General features: G+C 38.5%; 1 protein-coding gene across 5 annotated transcripts in view; it reads right to left on the minus strand.

The window, feature by feature from the left end:
- Window positions 1-21,685, minus strand: part of FBXO11 (F-box protein 11) — a 70,470-nt gene that overhangs the window by 26,762 nt on the left and 22,023 nt on the right. For all 5 annotated transcript variants that reach the window (XM_083605050.1, XM_083605051.1, XM_083605054.1 and 2 more), the window contains exons 2-3: window positions 2,513-2,640; window positions 2,220-2,301 (exon numbers count right to left, since the gene is read on the minus strand). In XM_083605050.1, coding sequence (XP_083461176.1) covers window positions 2,220-2,301; window positions 2,513-2,640 — 210 coding nt within the window. The remainder of the gene's footprint in view (window positions 1-2,219; window positions 2,302-2,512; window positions 2,641-21,685) is intronic.

Genomic DNA, 21,685 nt, shown 5'->3' on the forward strand with positions numbered 1-21,685 from the left:
ATGCAAAAACAAACAGGCTATCACACTGCATGCTCTCTCTCTCTGCAAGCAGCCACCGGATTTCTCCTCTTTTTCTCCTCCTCTCCGGATACCCTCCTCCTTTGCAGAGTGTCCCTGACATTTTCAGAATCTGCTCCAGGAGCAGACAAGCCCATTCCTCCAGCAGTTTCAAGGAGGACTGACAGGGATGGGAGGGAGTGTTTCACAACTCACTTGAGGAAAGAGCCAGGCAAGGCAGTGTGAACTTTGCTCCCTGTCCGTTTTCAGTGGATGAGATGATGATGGGAACGGGATGGAGGGAAAAGATAGCTGCATTCCTAGCCTAAGGGCAGCCGATCTGAGGGAAACGCTGCCTTTCTGCAAGGCCAGCTGAGAGGCAGCACCTAATAGCTTGCCGGATGCTGCAGCGATCTCTTGGAACTCTAGTGGGAAGGAATTTCTCCTCCCACACCCTCAGTGCCAGTTTCAATCTTAAATCTTAGGCGCAGTACTGCACTCAGAAACTGCTAGCACTAATGAAATTTCCTGTCACAAAACGTGCCTAGAACAAAGGGAGTTTCAAACGTTGCTTTAGATGTTCTGCAAGACTTATCCTTTCCCCAGGCTTTCTCTGACCAGCAAGGCCAGGTCCTGTTTTATATGCCAGAATCCCCCGAATCCCTGTTTTATTTGTTTTTATATGCCTTTATGCTGCTGTTTTATTGGTTTTAGGTTGTGTTTTATTTTTATTTTTTTTAAAAAAAAATATTGTACACAGCTTACAGCTTTTTAAATATTAAGCTGTTTATAAATGCTTTCAAATAAATAAAGATTATTACCACCTCAGATTGCAGAGGGAGTATCATGTTTGGTCACTCTCCTACATAAATCAACTCACTCACTACAAGTCAAAAGTAAGTATGTCAAGGCAGTGGCCAGACTAAAACATTTCACCTCAACACACTAGTTTTCCATGTGTAAGGATTTTCCTCACAAAGGAGTTCCCTGACAACCTGCAGTGTCAAACAGCACAATTCACCTTTATTTTAGTGTGACAGCCGCCTGAACTCAGGCCTCTTTCCTAACCCTGAGTTACATACAGAGTCAAGCTATGTAGTTTCCCTTCCAAAACTAAGGCCAGCTGTGGGCAGATGGACATGGCTTGGGAAAAAGTGTCTTGCGGGTCAAATTAGGACCCCTGCCAGATCAAATAAGGCTAGTGAGCCTGAGATCCTATAGCTTATAAACACTCCCTGTTAGAGACAAGTAAAGCATTTAAATATCATCAAACCTCTTAGCATAATCCAAAATGTTTCTGATCATCCAAACAGGGACAAAGTTATTTGTGAAGGTGCAGTGGAATACAGTAACTGATCAAAGGACCACAGGTAAAATCACACATGCCAGAAACACTTGCAGAGGGACACCATGTAAAATAATGACAGAATGGAGGAGCTGAAAAGCTCAGTCAGATGGGTGGGGTATAAATAATAAAATAATTTATTATTATTATCATCAACATCATCATTGTCTCTAAGGAACAAGATATAATGGTCATAACACAAATCTTGTATATTTCATTCATTCATTCATTGCATTTATCGTCCACCTTTTTCTCTGAGGCGCTCAAGGTGGCATACATGGTTCTCCCAATCCTTATCTATTCCCACATAACAACCCTGTGAGCAATACATATCGTATTGGAAGGGGTAATCTCTGAGTCACACAGTACAGGTTGTGGAAGGTTTTACAAGTCACCAGCCCCTTGAACGGGTCCACCTACCCAGAAGTGTGCAGGCAGGAAAAGTAGCTACCCAAAGACACCACTTTTAATGGTGTGTAGAAATGGGACTACCATTTTCCTATCTAGTTCAAAGTCATTGTTAGGTTTCTCCTGCCTACAGCTGGTGCCTCCCCTGATCTAGCCCCAGGTGTCAATTAAAAACCCCTCTCCTCTTCTGCAAGGTGAAATGGAAATAAGCCTGTACATACATCCATACACCCACTGCCTCCTCAAGTAGCACAACAACATGACGTATTCTTCAATGAAACCATTTCTGATAAAAATCTTTTTGAGACCATAAAATTCACTTATGAAAGTCAAATGACAGTAGACAAGGAAATAAGATTACCATTACCATCCCAATTACTTTCTTAAGTTAAAAACTGTTCAATTAAAATTAAAATAGAAAGTTGGGAGACTTTCTTTGCCCTCTCCCTCAAACAAAAAAAGACATTACCTGACAAATCCTGTGATTTTCCAGATACTCTAGCACGTTTTGCTCGATGACCAAAGTTCTCTGTAGCTGAAGTAGAGGCACCCTGAAAAGTTTTAGAAAAGTAAATTTAGATTACACAAAGTTCTTCTAATGCATATTGCACATGGTCAATCCTTACTCCTTTCCGCTTGTGCTAACCCCACATAAAGAATCCTCCACGGCCACCACTGGCCTTCTCCCCATGAACTGTATTGTGCCTGTTGTGCTAGGCAATTACTTCAGAAGGGAAAGCATGATTATTAATTTTTAAATACCTCCATACTGCTCTTTGTAGGGCAAGCTGTTCTTTTAGGTAAAAGAGTTTTTCTGCGAAGTTGGTATGGACTATTTTGTGCACCAGGACCAGATTCTTCTGCAACCATATCTGCAGGTACATCATCATCTATCAAGAAACAAAAAAAGAAAAAACTGTTACAAGATTGCAACTGACACACACACAATTTCATTCAAGTCACATCAAGCCAAAAAGGCACAGTGAAAACTTTATATACATCTTGGTGAAATATGCTATATAATTACATTGCTATATATTATTTTGTTGTCAGGATCATTTTAAATTTTCCCAAATTCTTATGTAAGTATGCTTTACACATTAACTGTGAAATGGTTCTCATAAATACAATGAAGATCATTTAGTGGAAAAAAACAATCTCCAGAATTTATAAGTACTACATACTAGGCTTGCCTTTTCCATCAAACTCAAGGTAATTGTGCAACATAAAAACACAAACCTTCCCCCATGGTGTCTTTAAAATACTGACAGCTATATTTTGCAGCAAGTGCAGCACAAGTCAAGAATAGCGACAAGATAGAGCCACTCTAATATATTGTACACAGTATGTGTTGCCAACATGGCACCTGCAGCTGCCATGGCAGCCATGAGGACTTCCCCTGGTGTCTCTGAATCCTCTAAGCTCCCACCGTCTCATTTTCCCCTTCTCTGTGAAGAAGCTGATGAAGATAGCTACTGTTTCCCCCCTTGAAAAGAATATAGTAATGAAGGAGTAAGCTGGAGCACTGATAACTCTCCTGCACTTCGTCCAGATCTATGTCCTTTTCAGAATTCAGATCAGCAGCTAAAAAGAAAGAGCAACTAAGAAAGTAGAAGGAAAAGGGGGGTGATATGGAAGGAGGAAAACAGATTGGCTAAGAGGGAGAAATTAGGATGGAACAGGATCAGTGAAATGGAGAGGGATAATGTGAAAGAGAAGGTAGGTGCACACACAGTTGGATCCAGTAAAGTTGATTGTCTTGAAACTGCATCATTTATTCACAGACTCCTCACCCTATAAACACCATCAAATCACAGATCACACCTAAGTCCTCTGAATTGACCATAAAATCATGACCTGGTGCATTCCACAGTTGCTATGGAACAAAAGCATGGATGAAGGATATTTATGGACCTTTCTAGTTTTTATCACCATAAAATTATGGGTAATCTTGGTGTCCATGATGTGTTCTGTGAATTGTCAGTGGTTCTGTTGTCATTCTATGTAGAAATTATGAAAATCCATGAAGATGTGTGTGCCAGGACAACATTTTTGTATTACTGGCAAGAACTGAAATCTAGGGTTGTTGTTTTTTACTGTGCCGTCTGCCACTGCAAGTTTTAAATTGATGGGGCTTTTTGGGGAATCCCATGTAAAGTCATGCTAATTCAAATAATCCATTTTAATTCTACTGGATCAGAACTTTACCTAGACTCCTTAGAAAAGTGAAGCATGTATGTGTGTGAGAGGGCTCTTTGCTGGGTGGGAGAGATTGATGAGGCGGGGGGAAGCAAACAGAGGACAATGCCCACAGACCTCCCCCCCAAATTTCAAGTGTTCCTACGGGCCCAAAAAAGTTGCTGACCCCTCCACTACTGAGCTGGCAAGCATGCAGGAGCACAAATTTTTATTGCTCACATCCACATGTGCTACAAGTCCCTGGTGTCTTTCAACATTTGTGGGGAACATACTACAATTTACTGCTTCTGCCTTAAAATTAAATAACATTAATTTAAAGATAATTGGCCTTCTAGCTATTTGCACGACATACCTTCTCCCAAGAAAAGAATGAAAATGAGGGAAACAATTAACTTTTCTTGACGGTGAGATAAAGGTATCTACAGTTAGTTGCTATACTAAAGATCAATAGCTCTAGAATAGGTACAAATCTCTGAAAAAAACAACATAGCATTTGACTTAAAATTAGCAAGCTTCCCAACTGAAATGCTTTATCTAACAATCTTTCTATATTGAATTTCAGTACCTATTCTTTCGAGTACAAGTTTCATATGTGTACTCTTTTCTTAAAATCATAAAAACTACCAATCTATTTGTGCAGCAAGCTAATCATAATAAAATTAATACCTAATGAAGCTTTAACAGTCATTTATGCATCTTAAATGACTGAACAATATATTACTTTTCAGTAGTTATACCTGTTCTGCATGGCCTATTAAATCATCTAGGTTATCAATTATCAAGTTCAAACCTTTGTTCAATCTCCCACATACATTTACTTAGCAGCAAATGCATGTGTGTCACTAAATGCATCGCAGAACAGCCAATCTCAGTGCCCAAGTAGTGATTTAATTTTTCAAACATGTTATCTGCATTCATATTTTGCATTAGATATATTATGTAAATACAATGCATTTCATAAGTACATATAAGAACTCCAGTATATTATGACTAAGTCCTTTGAGAAGGGGTCTGAACATTACACTAATGTACAGCAGGTAACAGAAGACTCACAGTCCAGGCAAGCACACAATCAACATTTCCAGCACTCTCCACTCCAGGACTGGGATGTGTGTAGGTGGGAAAATATCTCTGCTATCCTGAACTCATGTTTATCTATTTCTCTTAACAAGAACCAGTGCTGAAAAGAGCCAAGCTTCTAATTCTGAACTTTGAAGCTCAAAATCATGGACTTCATAAAATAGAAGGTTTAAGTAAACTATAAAAAGCTTCTTAATTGTATGTATTTTCAAGCATTCATCAAATTTATTTTATTTAGCAAAGACAACAGAGGAATCCAGGGCAAATGAGAAGAAAGGATTCGGTGGGCTTGTCACCGCACTGGAGGATAAATATGCTTGGCATACTCCCAGATAACCCATGAAGATGTTCTGAAATCTGCAACATTTGGAAATACTTTTCTACCATCAAGCCCTAAGAGTGGGTCTTCTGTAGCAGTAACTAGCTAAATGTAGTAGCAATGCTATCATCACTAAAATTACTACCTTTGAATCTTTGTGAATTGGCATTAAGAATATTATTTTAAAACAGAGTTTATTTTTAAAATGAAGCATTTCACATATTTTGAAAGACAATATATTTATTAAGAGGTCTGTCACTTTCCCTCATAATTGCCCATTTTCCCTGCTATTTTTAAAGTTCTTTCTCACAAGTTAGCCTGGGGGAGAAATAGGGCATTCACATATCTGTGTATGCTATAATAAACTTCCATTACATCATCCAGAACTGGCCATTGTACAAAGCCAGAAAATACTTTGGTGGAATGGGAAGGGTGGAGCAAGAGAGGATTCTTCTCTGTTAAGTTTTTCCAGATTCAGCAGAGGCATAACATGAAACACAGGCTAGCCAGAGTTCGCATTTAAAATCTGCTGTAAACCAGAGAGGCAAGGATTTGGGAGAAGACAGGCACTATGTCTAGACTAGAACCAGGGGACCAGCTGAACACAGGATTCCCAATCCTGCGGGGTTGCCTGTAACATGAAAAGCAGAGGCTGGAATACATTTGCAAGGATATATCTCTCATTGGTATTTTCCCTTTGAAATCTCTCATTTGGCTCCTTTCACCTATTAGCTGCAGAGAAAGGGTTGCAGAAGAAAACCAAAAGGCAGGAGAAGCAGCTAATACTACCTCCACAGTTCCCTACAGAAAATGTTCTGCTACACTGGAGGTAACCAGGTGACAGGGAATCCCAAGTTGTCTGCCAAACGTATCCTTCTGCCTTCATATCCCTTGCCCAGAGTCAAATAATTTTGTGCTGATAAGCCTTTTGATTAAACCAGGTGCCTTAATGATTATGTGTGTTTTTAAAAAATAGTATTTTCATATTATAGGCACACATGACCTAACAGATTTGTGATTTTTAACCCTGCAGATAGCACAAAGTTGCCAGGTTAGAAGCCTTCAACGGTGCTGTTGATAAGAGTATTGGATTCAGTTTTAAGAGTGTTTAAGTATGTTGGTTTAAATCTTTTTTTAAAAAATGCATGTTCACTATCATTCATTTTCTTTTAAACAGAATTAAAATTTTGATATATAATATATATATATATATATGCACACTTTGTGTTTAGAACAGTTATCATTACCTGGTTATCAGCACTCCTTATAAGCATGCATTGAGGGATGGGGGGATATCAGTTTTTATTATTTTCATTTGAATACCACAGAGGTCTTAGCATGTTATCTAATATACATACTAATATTCGTCCAGTTACCATGAGATGACTAGCTATCTTTTACATGTGGGTTACATGTGGGTGTGCTGCAGGTTGTGTTCTGGGGTTGTGACTTTAAAACATGACCCAGTGTTGCTGCTATTTTATATTGGAGGGGATGTCTTCTACGTAAGCAAGGCCCATAAGAAGGAATTGTCATTGTACACGATGGGCTGTAGATGACTGAGAATATGTATGAGTGGTTTTCGCTAGGAGCTATAGGCAACATCAAGTAATGTTCTTTCACTGCAAGTCTGGTCTGTTCCATAACAGATTACTTCTGAGCACCAGTCTGTCTTTGATAACATGCTGCTTCACTTACACTGGGTAGGTATTTTAGTGTAAGAAATGGCTTGTACAAACCCTTAAATTGTAAGTATGTCTGATGCATTTGAACAGATGTGGTTGTATGGCTTGACCAAAGACTGGGGATTAGGAACCTGTTACCTTCCAGATATTTGACTACATTCCCATCATTCCTGCCCACTGGCCATCCAGGCTGGAACTGATGGGAGTTGGGAGCCCAATAACCTCTGAAGGACTGCAGGTTCCCTATTCCTGTTATACGACAATGGATTTTGTGGCGTGTTCTCTATGAGAGCTGGAAACATGCAAGCTATCTGCAGGTGGTGTTTACATATCCATTATGTATATGAACAGTCATCTCAAGAAAATGAACCTGCAGCATGGCCTGGTCTAGGCTCGGACTGATGGCACGGTGAAAGTTACTGAAGTCCCGGTGGAAGTTTTAAGGAACCTCCATCCATGCATCCAGAGGATATGGGTATCATAAATGTATCTCAGGTGGAAGACATTTAAGGGACAGACCCAGCAGAGCAACTCAGAATTGCAGAGGATTGTTTCTAATCTTCAAATTGAAGTTTAGGATAATATTCTGGTCACAATCTCCCTCTGTCTCCCTTAAGGCCAGCAACTAGAAGACACCTTGCAATAAATTAAAGAGTTTGCTGCTGGAATACAGAAGTTTTGGAAGCACTAGGTACATGAGGTTCTCTTTCAAAAGAAGAAAAACATATATTTGAAGAGGAGAAAACAAGGTTTCCATGTTGTAAAATTTACTAATTGTTACCTATAGCAATATGTGATATAGAGTATCAAAATGGAATAAGCAAGCAATGTAGTAGGCCTCTAGGCCTCCTGTCTAAGTTTTAATTTTAACTGATTTCTAAAAACCTTGGGGAGGCAAGCGTCCTTCTCAGAGGCATTCTTAGAATAGGACAGAAAGAGGACAAGGCAGCTAGAACTACGACTCTACTTTCCAGGGTGCCAAGCTAAGCTGCCTATTGTGAGTGTGAATATGGCTTGTTATTTTTAACAGATAAGCAGAAGGAGAAATAGGGGGGCACAGTTGTCTTATAAGGTTTTGTGGTGTTTTGTTTTGTTTTGTTTTGAAGGGGGGAATGTTGCCTAGGTTGGTTATGTTTTTTTGAGAAGAGGAAGGAATGCCCATGACAGTTTCTTTAAGTTCAAAATGTGCCTATAGGGCCAAAAATGTTAGTGACACCTGAACTGGATATGAAGTTGGCTTTTAGCAACTTAGACCACTGGTCATTTAGCACTACCCATCCCAACTGTCAGCAGCTCCCAAGGTACACCCCAGAGCTCAAAATAATTTTAAAAACCCTTCCCTTCTCTTTTAAGCATGAAATATTTTTTCCTATTTTCCTTTAGAGGTTTGATGCATTTAAAAGCTGCATGATAGGTATAGATGACTTCCAATTAATTTGCATGAGGATTCCCACTTATATATTTAACTGTTTTTATCACATTTTGTACATCTCCTTGATGTGTGGAAGGCAATTAAATAATAATAATGTTATTAATATTATTATGCTCCTAAAGGCTTATAAGATCTATGTTTCATGCCTTGCAGTAGACACAGTGGACTTTGAAAGATGCAAGGATATGGTATCAAGCAGCACAAAAATATACTTGATAGAGGAGGTATAAGTATACCCCTGTTTGCTAGAGTAGAAAGACCCAACTAACCCTATGAGTGGTATACCCACTCAAATTAATGAGAGGGTATCTGCCCATCACACAGCTTTTAAAGGCATCAAGGTTCTGTAAGGTCAAAAGTGATAAAATGGAGGCAAAGAGGGACAAAAAATTATATGTAGCACAGAAATTTAAAAACAGATTTTGCATGAACAACGTTACAGAAATCAAGGATGGAATTTTTAATCAGATTTATGGTAATCAGGAAATAGAAGTCTATGCTACAGAATCAATAAGTGCTTTGATTCCCCACAACTTATCTCCCTCTTCCCTTGCCTGGCTTTATATTATTTCAAACAATATTTTATATTTAGAATGACTGTTAAATGTGCTGGTACAGGTAAAAAAAAATTAATTATTGTCTGAGGTGGAATGTGTATTGTATTATATACTAATATGTAGACCATGAATATACTTATTATTAACTCTGCTAACCTTAAAGTTTAATTAGTCGCAAAATTCAGCGCTGATAAATAATAATAAAGTGTAGGTTAATGAATGAACAGTCTTTAAGTTATGAGTATGTAGGTGCTAAAGTTGAAAATAATCTTTTACCTTTGAAAGCCCGTTTTCGAAGTCTAGATCTAACACTCCAGCCTTAAGGTCATTTACACCCTAATGCTATGCATATTTCTTCCGATATTAAGTCCTACAAGACAACAGGGTTTAGTTCTAGGCACAAAATTGCTGCCCTACCTGGGCATAAGTAAGTATCATGGAAATAAATAACAAACTTATTATTATCAATTTATAATGGGGTGGAAGGTTCGCAGGCTAGCAAGGACTTGCTCACAAATTTATTGACAACTGCACAAATTACTATAGCCAGGAAGTGGAAGAGGCAAGGTGAATATAAAATGGAAGAATGGTATAAAGAGGTGTGGGATATAGGGGTTAATGATAAATTAACATGTGCAATTAAGGTAGGACAGGGAATATGCAGAAGAAATGCTTTTGAGGAGATACAGAAGTATTTGTAGAATTTGTACTGTTAAAATGGAAAGGGGTCAAACCATTGCAAGAGGTGTTGAAATTTTGGGAATTTTAAATTTATTTATTTATTTATTATTACTACCTTTTTAAAATAAAAATAAAAATTGGAAGAAAAAGCTTTTAGTAGTAAGATACCAAGCCAGCTCTTTTGTTGCCAAGAACACAAAGACCAGAACTGCTGCAAAGCAGTGCTCCAGAATAAAAATCTGTGCTCAATGGCATCAAAAGTTGCTGAGAGGTCAAGGAGAATTAACAGGGATGTATTTCTCCTGTCTCTCTCCTGACAAAGGTAATCATACACAGCAGCCAAAGCAGTTTCTGTGCCAAAACCAGTCCTAAGACCCGAGGACTTCCGGGTCAGCTCCATCGGCAATGGCGGAATTCCTCTGACTCAGAGGAACCCGCTCCGTGAAAATCGGGTCTTGCCGCCGCGGCGAAGGCGGAGACCCTTTAAAAATCCCAGGCGGAGGAAGCCTGGGAACGTGGGATTCGGCTGACACCAGGAGCGCCTCCCCTACTTGCAGGGAAACCCCTTTTTTGGGGATCCGAAGCGACGTGGGGTGAGCAGCGCGGTGTCTTGAATCGACCGCTATTCTTACAGAGTGAAGCCACACAGCCGTTGCCGGAGAGCGCTGACTTTTTCCTGTGGACAACTGGACTCTAAACAAGTACCCATGAGTAGAACGGAAAATTGGATTAAGAAACACTTTAATTTGGCATTGAAGCGGGAAGGTCTAAACAGGAAGTCCGCCTCCCGCTTTTTGAATATAGACTGAAGCAAAAATTGTGCAAGCCAAAGTCTGGAGAGTTGTATATAAAGATCTAAATTTCCCTCATTTTTAACCATCAAAACCCCTCTTGGAAGCAGGGGAAAAGAGGGGGAATTTAGATTGTTTAAGCCTGCGGAGAGAGGATAAAGAAAGATAAATTTCCACCGTCTCAAACCTGGGAACGGGGTGTCAGAGACAGAAACCTTTGGGGAAGCCCATCAACTGTGAATGGAATGTTTTTCGACAGATAGTTAAAGAAGAGAAACAAACTGATTCCAAAGTTACCTTTTGCACTTAAAAGAAACGAAATTTGAAAAATGAAAGTAACTTTTTTTTGCTGGACTTGCCTTCAAAAGATGGATACAAATGGAAATTGTTCCCTCTAGAGGGAGCTTGTTAAATTGTTGCTGGAGTCGGTCTGGGGATTTCACAGCTGTGAAGATTAGGATCGTGAGACCAGACTCTGACCTTGAACAAAAATGGATATAGAAGAAGTTTTGGTGCTTGCTTTTTGCAAGACAAACGCTTTGCTGGAGCAGATGCATGAGAAGATGAATCTGATGACTGTTGCAATTCAAAATTTTGGACAAACAGTGAATTCTTATATAGAATCCACTCAGGACCCAACCCAGGAACCTGTTTTGACAGGGCAAGTGCAAATGCAGAAGACAATGGAGGAGGTTGCTGTTGAACCTCAAGCAACACAAATGGATAGAACCGAGGTCCTGCAGGAGCACAAGCCGCTGTTTTTGAAGATTGAACCTGGAATGGGCCAGGGGGGGTCTGGAGTTGTGGGGGTCCTTAATTTTGGAGGGACTTTGAAACATGCATTTAAATATTTTCTGGACTACCCAGTTGACTGTGGGGAATGGGACTGTGGGGAATGGGCTGATCTGATGAGGGGAGAGGGAGATATTTTTGGGTTGGAGTTTCCCCGAGACCTACTCCTCAATGAGAAAGGAAAGAAATTAAGAAAGAGACTAATAAAAGACAAGGCAAAGGGCTGGTATAAACAAGAAGAAGAACTGCAGAAGGGACATGGAAAAGACTTAAGAGCCTCGGACATAAGGCTACCAGGTTGATGGACTAGATGGAAAAGACAGTAAGGTCTGACATAACCCGAGACCAGGAAGAAGGGACGTTGGATGAAGATTGGAAGAAAGTTTTAAAAATTTATTTTGGGAATTAGGGTAAAATCTATTTTGGGAATTAGGAAAAATGGTGGAATGAAATTATTTGGCTTTAGCAGAAATGATATTAGGAGATATGTATAAATTAGTATTAAGTTCTAGGATTTAAGGTATTTTATCGTAAGATAAGGTTAAAATAAATTAAGGTAAATTGAATGATAGAATATTCTGAAGGATGAAAAGGATTTGTTGAGTTAATTGATAGGCTAGACTGTTAAGATAAATTATCCAATAAAAATTGAGAAAGATGGAAAGAATTTGCTGAAATAATTAAATTAGAATACAAAAAGGGAGGTGTGAGGAGGTCGATGAAACAAGTAAATGAAAGACAAAGAGATGGAATATTGGATGTGTGTTTTATTTTTTCTCTTTTTATTGTTATTGCTGTATTTTTCTTTCTATTTTTACTTTTTTCTTTTTTCTATCTATTTTTTTTAATATATTGTAATGTATATGTTGTTAATTTTTTGCTGTTTGTTTTTTGTTTCTCTTTTTTTGTAATCTTTAAACTCTTAATAAATATTATTTTTTTAAAAAAACCTGTCCTAAGACCCAACTGAAATGGATCTAAAAAATCAGTTTCCTCCAAGAGCACCTGGATCTGGTACTTTAAGGATGTCATCTGAACTGATGTGTTATCCCAGTACCAAAAAAAAAAAAAATGCTTAGTGTACAGGTGTTTTATTCCACTGAATCCTGTTTTACAACTAGGCTTTCTGAGTTCAGAAATGAACAATTAACATTCTATGATCAATTCAAGAGTGAAAGAACACCATAAGAGGAGAATTACAGCCACTCTCACATTGGATTATTATTTATGAGATATCAATAACAAGCAGATAATAGAAACCACAATACAGTAAATACTTCTTTACATTTTATCCCATGCATAACCCAGCTTTCCTATTTGTGTTTTCCTATATCTGCTGTACATCAGGAGTACAAACTATCTGGGATGAGTATCAACCACCCTAGGCAACCACCCTAGCATGTGAAAAGCTCACAAGCAAGGTATGAGTTTACCTTCATCTACTATCAGAGGTCTACTGCCCCATTCCATTTTCAGCTACCTCTCCCCTCTCGCCGCAAGTTCTTCATTAAGCAGTCCTTCCAATCATGAAATTTGATATGAATCATATAGATATATTTAATATTAAATAAAAATGGCTGCAGAAAAACTCATTTCATTTACCATTGCGAACCTTTTTGTCTCTTTGACTGTGGTTTCATGCTTCTAGCTGCAGTGGCTTCCCAACTCTAGCCCAGAGCTTTCCAAACTTTTCATGTTGGTGACATGCTTTTTAGACATGCATCATTTCATGACACAGTAATTCAGTTTTACTAGCAAACCAGAGGTTAAATTAACCCCTTCCCAGCCCCAGGAGCAGCATGGGGAGCTTTCATGCGACACACTTACACACCGTAGCTGACACAGTAGCATGTCACGACACAGAGTTTGGCAAGCTCTGCTCTAGCCCCTTCTCCTTCAACTACACCCTGCAAGGATTATCACTGATATTCATCTTCAGCACATGCAGTCAAGCACAGAACATACAACAATCACTTGAAACTCATTTATATCCTGAGGGGACTTCCAGTTTTTATATCTGGATCATATTTTCAAAAGATAAACTCATCGTTTAGGAAATGCCTTTGAGGATCAGCAACACCAGGGATATCCTTGCAGAGAATGCAGCTACAAATTAAAGAAGGCAGTTTCAGAATCCCAAATTTGGAATTATATTACTATGCTTACCTACTGTCAAGTACTAAATATTGGAATCCCACTGCTGGCCCCAATTTTCCAGTGTGGGCAACCCTAGAATATATGTACATAGCATCTTTGGTTGGTTGGACCAAAGGATCAAAGTATTTGAAATCTCAGGTGACTCTGGAAACAATTAAATCATTTAGAAGAACATGGAATATATTGGCTAATAGAAACAAATCTGATCCATTTTCACATACTAAACTTACTCTGTGGGGAAACCCCATACTAAGAATTGCAAAAAAGATGATGATATGGAAAAATTAGATAGAAGCAGGTGTATTGACATTAGACCAACTGATAGATGGGGAAGATGAATTTTATACTTTTGCTGTTTTAAGACAAAAATACCATCTATCAGATGCAGCCCAATGGCAGTAACTTCAATTACAACATCTCCTAACAAGTGTGTTTGGGCCATCAGCCCTTTCAGCTTGCGAGATAACAGAGATATTTGAGCAATTGGACAACTCATTCAAAAATAAAAAGCCAGCAATTATTTTTATAGATATCTATTAACAATACACAAGTTCAATATGCAGACGGTAAGAGATGATTGGAATAAAGAATTGGAACTTTCAATATTCCCCAGACAGTGGGAAAATGTATTCGCTTCAATAGCTAAGGTGTCACTAGATTTAAAATTAAGACTAATACAACAGAAAATAATATTTAGAGTTTATTGGACTCCTTTATGGTTGAATAAGAAAGGATTAGCTAAGATAGCTCAGTGTTGGAGATGTGGCAAGGACAATGCCTCTCTGAAACATATGTTTGTACAGTGTTCTTTACTTAACAAGTTTTGGGAGAAAGTGTTCGACAGTGTAACTATGACTCTGCAGAAAAAGTTAAATCTTTCAGCGGAGAATATTTTACTGAACTTTAAACCTGCAGTATGGAAATTATCAATGGGATAACGGAAATGGATTTTCCAGGCCCTAATGGTGGCCAAGAGATTGATATTGAGCAACAGGAAAAATAAAGATACAATACTCTTCAATCAATGGACTGATATGACATCAATCACAATTTAGGAACAGACTGCTTACAGACATAGATTCTGCATGGATAAAAACGTTAACACTTGGAATGAGTTTATGCAAAATGTAACAGGATATTAACATTTACATAAGCACTAGGACAGTAACACCATACCAATTTATACAAGAATGTATCGGAATATTGTATATTGCTCTCTTTTTTTGCATATTTTCGCTTTTATATGTATCTTTGTTGCTGTTGTTTTTCTCCCTCTCACTTTTCCTTCTTTTTTCCTGTATTACTTTATTTCTTTTATCTAAAATCACCTTAATAAAATATAATTATTATTTTTTAAGTATCTCATCTGTTGCCCACTTATTCCCCAACTCTCTCCTTCTGGCAGCTTCAGGCAATTCAGAAACAGAAAAATGCTACTGCACTCATGCCCAGGTTGTGGTTTTCCCAGAGGCATCTGGTTAGTGCCTGTGAAAACGGAATACTGAACTACATGGATCTCTGGTTTGCTCCAGCAGAGCTCTTCCTATGTTCTTAATGGCAATTAACTGTTCTTAGCTGCTGACCACTTGTGATTTAGGCATCACTGGCTCCCCCATATTGTGTTTCCGGCCCTTTCATTCAAAGAGAAAGAAAATTGAGACTCTGAGCAAGGCTGCCCTCGGATAAATAGGTGAGGAGTGCCCCCCCATGGTTAGTTTTGTAATGTTGACAAGTTTTGTGGCTTATGCGGGTTAGAAAAACCAAACAATGATAGTGGCCAACCGCATTTAGACTTTCCAAGCAAAGTTCATAAAAGGGGCCCTAGTGCTACCTCTCTAATTCAGGGTGAACAGACTTCAGGCTTGTGGGGTCAACTTTGGTTTTTACTAGAACCCCGATACCCAACACCCAGTTAGAATTAAAGAATTCCGAAATACAGTTAGAATTAAAGAATTCCGAACAACGTAATTTGTTCAAAGTACCAGAACTGAATTGAGTACACCGTCCTTCCACACAAAAATCCACTCCTTTTCCTTCCTAGGTTTCATTAGTTTTGGCTGGTAAATCTTGCACAGTGGCGGTGGCGGTGGGGTGTACTGCTATTATTAAACAATGGAGAGCAAAAAAACTACACTGATCTACTGGAAGTCACACTAGAGCAGGGGTGTGATGAAGGTATATCAGCATCAATGGGTAGATTTGCTGCTTTGCTACCACAGAATGCTTTGTTACATGGTTCTGGACAAATTATTTGTATTTTTGATTTTGAAAATATAAATACAACATTATCCAGTTTTGAAACTTGACCTTTCATTGCCTCAGTATCAAGCTGTGTTCGGCTGATTTCTATCTAGAACAAATGACGAAGTAAAAACTGAGAAAGAAAAGTTAAAGGCATGCTACTGCATTTTTGCTTGCTTTGCCCTGGCTCACTTTAGATGGTACACGCAACACCAAGCTTAGCTCAGTGTCCCCTTCATTTCAACATGTGAGACAGCTGCCTACACTACCACCCCTAAGGCCAGCCTAGATTCTGAGTGTATGAACAAATCTCTTAGCAGCACAAATATACATTAAATGATTTGGAGCAGACATTCCATTATGAAATTAAGGTTTAAAATCCCATCTTATATTTTAGAAAAGCAGCATAACAGTGCAATTCTAACTAGGCAAACCAATGTAAAACCACTATATAAGATCTTTAAATATGATTTTTCAGCTTTAATATGTAACCAAAATCAAGGGTCAGTCCCTAAAAACCATAGTTAAGGAAGCAGGCCATTGAACTATGTGCTTCCTGGCCACCGCCCTAAACCATGGTTAATAGTTATGCCTAGCATACAGTAGTACCTTGGGTTACAGACGTTTCAGGTTACAGACTCCACTAACCCAGAAATAGTACCTCAGGTTAAGAACTTTGCTTCAGGATGAGAACAGAAATTGTGCAGAAGCAGCAGCGCAGAAGCAGCGAGAGGTCCCATTAGCTAAAGTGGTACCTCAGATTAAGAACAGTTTCAGGTTAAGAACGGACCTCCAGAATGAATTAAGTTCTTAACCCGAGGTCCCACTGTATTGACAAACTGTCAACATTTTCATTGTCAAAAAATGTCACACATTTTAAAGCATCAGCACTATGTAAACAAGTTAATCAAATTGGTTTGCTATTATGAAACAACACTGACCTGAATGTGTGACCAGGGTTCATATGTACCCCACCAATATTTGATCAGTCAATTAACCAGAATGATAATTCAAGTTATTTCTGCACCAGTCTCAAGCACATTCACTTCTAAACTGGATTTGCAATTAGCTTGGGTGGCATTAACGAAGCTGGTATAATCCTTGATCAGGCACGCTTTTGCTACCCTTGTCATATTTCAGAAATAATGCAAGTCCCCCCCCCCTTTAACTTGTTACTTTATCTTACAATGGGTTTTGTTATGGTTCCTTTGGGAAGTGTAGAAAGCTTTACATGGAACTCCCAGATAGTCTCCAATATAGGCATGATTAGGCAAAGACATTGTTGGCTTTAACAGTACTGTATAATAATATCACTTGACCCCAGATGATTCTCTTTCCAGATCAACTGAGACAATTTCTACACTAAAAAGTTTCTCCATTGAGAAGATAATCTGGACTATACCAACTGTACAGTTTGCTGTAGCAGACTGCACAAACAACAACCAGCCTAGATGGATCCATTGTAGGCTATAAAGAAGCAATGTGGGAACAAGGATAGTTTCATTAAAGTCAGCTAGCAAGTAAATATTAGGAAGGGATTATCAGTTTAATGCATAGTAATTACTTAGAGGTGCTATGTCATTCTTAGTCAGTTTGGATACCTAGGCATCGGCAAAGGTCTACAGCGCACCCTCAGAGGTAATACCAAGACAAAAAGAAATGTTTCTAGTGTTTTCTACCTATAGCTGTGCACAGTGCTTTTTCTTCCTAAAAAAATGTTTAGGGGTACTCTCATTTTCCTACTCATATTGAAATACTGCCCCTCAATGAGGCCAAACTTAGATTCACAAAATGTTTAGGGGTATGCATACCTCTGCATCGTCGTCCCCCCCAAGAAAAAAACACTGCCTGTGCACATGAATGACAAAAGATGCTTGAGTGGGAGGAAGGATTCCATTCCTTTAGGCTTCTAAAGCATATAATATGTGAATGATGCTACAATTTAGTAAATTTGGAAAGTTAGTGTTCATAAATTCAAACCTTAGGTATTATAAAACAGAAGTGACACGTTCCAATATTCAGAATTTCACAGCTGTGCTTTAACTTTTTACTGTTCAGTTTAGAAGTTTGATATAAAAATACCAATGCTTTATAATCATAAAACTGTAGCCAGACAGCCAAAAGAGGGAAGGCAATAATACAGAAATGAGGCAAAAATATAATTGATTCAACCCAATGTGTTTCAAATACACTCTTTGTTAGGGGCACTAGGAAAACTAAGTAACACTTTATTTTCTATGTGCTGTAGTACACAGTGATTCAAAGTGACATTGATACAGTAGTACCTCAGGTTAAGAACTTAATTCATTCTGGAGGTCCATTCTTAATCTGAAACTGTTCTTAACCTGAGGTACCACTTTAGCTAATGGGGCCTCCCACTGCCGCCACCATGCAATTTCTGTTCTCATCCTGAAGCAAAGTTCTTAACCCAAGGTACTATTTCTGGGTTAGCGGAGTCTGTAACCTGAAGCATCTGTACCACTGTACTGCACATGAAGGTTGGGTTGAATACATTTTATTTTGGTGTATCTACAAGGTTCTCTCATCTCATTTCAGGTATTAGTCTTGACATGTATCTGATTTAAGTTTCCACTAATACCACCATGCTCTTTATTTAAAATTATACTTTTACATGGGAACATATTTAACACTCTGCTCTTATTTCTCTAATTAGCCGACCAGGCTCCTCTCCCCAGCACCACACCAGTAAAAATGCCTAACTATGCTCAGACAGCAAGTGTTCCTTCTCCAGTCCTCAAGCAGAATAGCTGAAAACCAAGTCTCCATCTACATTCCACATACAATTTGGCCTGTATGCTAATTCCTATAAAGTACATGGGCAAGTGCAAAAGCTGTAGGTAGGTGAATTAAAGGCTTTATGGCACAGCAGCACATAGGTCATACTGAATCAACATCAGAGCAAGATTTAAACCACAAACTGTGTTTGTACAGAACATTAAAATATCATGTGTAAAAGTACACGCATGAGCTGGAATAAGACCAATGAAGTTGAGCCTCCCCTCATCTAGGGGGACTTCCTCAAAACTTAAGTTTCCTTTTAACAAAATAATGGCTTGTAAAGAATGAACCAGAGATCACGTTTTTAAAAACCTTTAGTAAATTTGTTAAAACAAACTCTGGTTAGTTTAACAAACCTAGTTTTAAGCAGCTTGTTTTGAAACTGTCCAGAGACTCTTAAAAACCAAGGTCTCTGCATTCATAAGCCACGATTCTGTAAAAGCGAATCTTCATCCTAGTAAAATACTTTTCCTAGCCATGCAGAAAAGAGAATGAACCAGTGGCGACCACATGAGTGCAACGCTTCACTCAGGATCATTCCAGTTCATGTATTTAGCACTAAACCATGGTACTTTAGCATTACTGTACATGCTAAGTGGACCAACTTGTCTTTAAGGGCCAAACCAGACACAAAAGTGTTTATTAAAAACAACACTCTCACTAGTTCAGCAATAAGAGGGGGTGGACACTCCTTTTAGGATTATAAATCAGTCTTTGCACACCTATTTTATAGCTGAACCATCAAACACATGTTTTGACACCACACAAATGCACACCTTGTTTGGCCCTAACTTTTAATTCTAAGAGAGACTGCAGGAGCCTCCTGTAAAGCAGTAGAAGCATGAACAAAAACATGCTTTGAAGAGATCTGTTAGCACATTCCAATATCCTCCATGGACAACGCCAGACCACGCTCACTGGATTAATAGTAGATCAAACCTTTTTCACAGGAGTCAGGTGACATGATTCATTCAATGTCCCATGTATAGCAACGCAAACACCCAACCAGGGAGGTGGGGGGGGAGGCATAGTAACAGGGAAATCCATGACTAAAACAGCACATGTAAGAGAAGGATGCAGTAAGAAGACACTGGATTATCTACAAAGTTTTTAGTTGCAAATTAATTTTAAAAACAATTGCACTTCAATAATTTTTATGTTTTTATAAGCCATCCTAGGCACTTTTTAGTGGAATGTAAGGAATGTTCTGAAAGCACATAAATTTAAGGCAAACTAAGGACTCTGCTAAACAGCTGGAAATAAAACGTTTTAAGTGTGTTGTAAAGTGCAATACAAATGTGACACTAGATGGCAATGGCGAGCTATGGCAAATTCAATATATATATATTTGTGTGTGTGTAGATTCCACCTAGGTCTGGTCCAGCCTGGATGGAAAATCGCTTAGGATGCTTCTATATGCATGTGTGTTGTGTGCATGCATGTATACTATACACACACATATATATTTGTATATGTTGCATATAAGAATTTCTTATTCCAGCCTCTGTCATTCTTGACCCCAGATCAGGTAACAAATGCATAATGTAAATCTAATACTAGATCAAACCTCATCATAATAAGCATAAGGAGCAGATCAGTTAATTAATTTAAATGCTTCAGAACAACAAATACTGTTTATCGTACATCATACAATCTCAATGGGATACCAGGAAAATAAAATTCACAGAATCTAAGTTGGAAGGGGTCATGAGGATCATCTAGTCCATGCCCCCTGCAATGCAGGAATATGCAGCTGTCCAAAATGGGAATCATACCTGCAATCTTGGTGTTATCAGCACCATGCTTTAACCACATGAGCTACCCATGTTTTGCCCTCAAAGGTTAACACTGTAGATGCCAGCCAAACCTCTGAGAGGAAGATACTTCACATTCAGGGCCCACCACTGAGAAAGCCAGTTCTCAAGTCATCACATAATGCACTAGCCCTTAATGTAGGACACAGAATGACCTCTCCTTCAGATCTTAACATCCTTAACAACCTGACAGGACAATACTGGGAGAAAAGCTCCTGAATTGTGCAGCGTTTTATAAATCAACAGTAGCACATTGACTCTGGAGCCACTGAAAATCCCATACAATTGCAGTAATATGATTCCAGGTGTCTGACTCACTTATCAAGATTGCCACTGTGTTGTTCACTAAAGCTTTCAAACCAAACTGTGGCCAGGTCTGACCTCAAGAACTGGAAGCTGGGCAACTTGGTTTACAGCAGTGGTTCCCAATTAGCTAATTACTGAGGAGCCCCTATTTTTCAAAAGCCAAGTCACAGACCCCCCTGCTTTTGAAAATTTTGATATCTTTATGGTAGTTACCTGTGCAAAGCAATTCTTTGAAGAAAATGTGGGGTGGCCCCTAATAAGCAAAGGATTTTAGGTATACTGCACTAAAAAACAAACCATAAAATTTGTGATATTATCACAAAGTGCCTATCTCCAGACAGTAGGAAAAACTTGTCTCCATTGCTCCACTACAACTGAATTAAAAAAAAAGAAATTGTGCCCCTAACTTCCAAGTGCTCTATATGCAAAGGCTTTTTATGAGAGAGAGTATTCAAACATGCTATTCCTTACTTGTAATCTGTTATGGTACATCTTAGCAAAGCTTTGCAGCATATGGTTCTGCTGAGGGATCTTGCACCTTCAAGACATAGGTGAAGGCTTGGTCAGGGCTTGTATTGGTGAAGACTGAAAACAGCTGGGATTTTGTAATGTTGATAATAGTAGTAGTAGTAATTTATTATTATTTAGTCCTCCTGTGCCCAGGTTTAATATTTGGCTTAAAGAGATTAGTTAAATACAGTACTTATATGGAGTGAGGTTTTTATTTTTGCAGATTGCCCAATAGGAACAACCAACTTCTGAATTTATTAGGCTTCTGCCTTACATCTGTTTCCACCCACCCCAAAATGTATCCACATAGCTTTCCACAGAAAACAAGGGGGGGGGACAACACAGGCTGCCTTTTGCACTAAATAGGCCTGGGCGATGTATTGATAAATTCCTCAAGTGAAACCATCACACCCTTGTCTCTCTACAGCTGGTGCTGGTAGGAGAGGAAAGGGTGGATAAAAATCAATGGGTTTTTAAATAAATAAATAAAATAGGATTTTTAAAAAAATTTAAATTGGATTTTAAAAATACAGTAAAATGCTTTTGAAGAAAAAAATCTTTCTAAAGATTGT

This window comes from Podarcis filfolensis (genome assembly GCF_964270895.1).
Source record: "Podarcis filfolensis genome assembly, chromosome: 3".
Lineage (NCBI taxonomy): Eukaryota > Metazoa > Chordata > Lepidosauria > Squamata > Lacertidae > Podarcis > Podarcis filfolensis.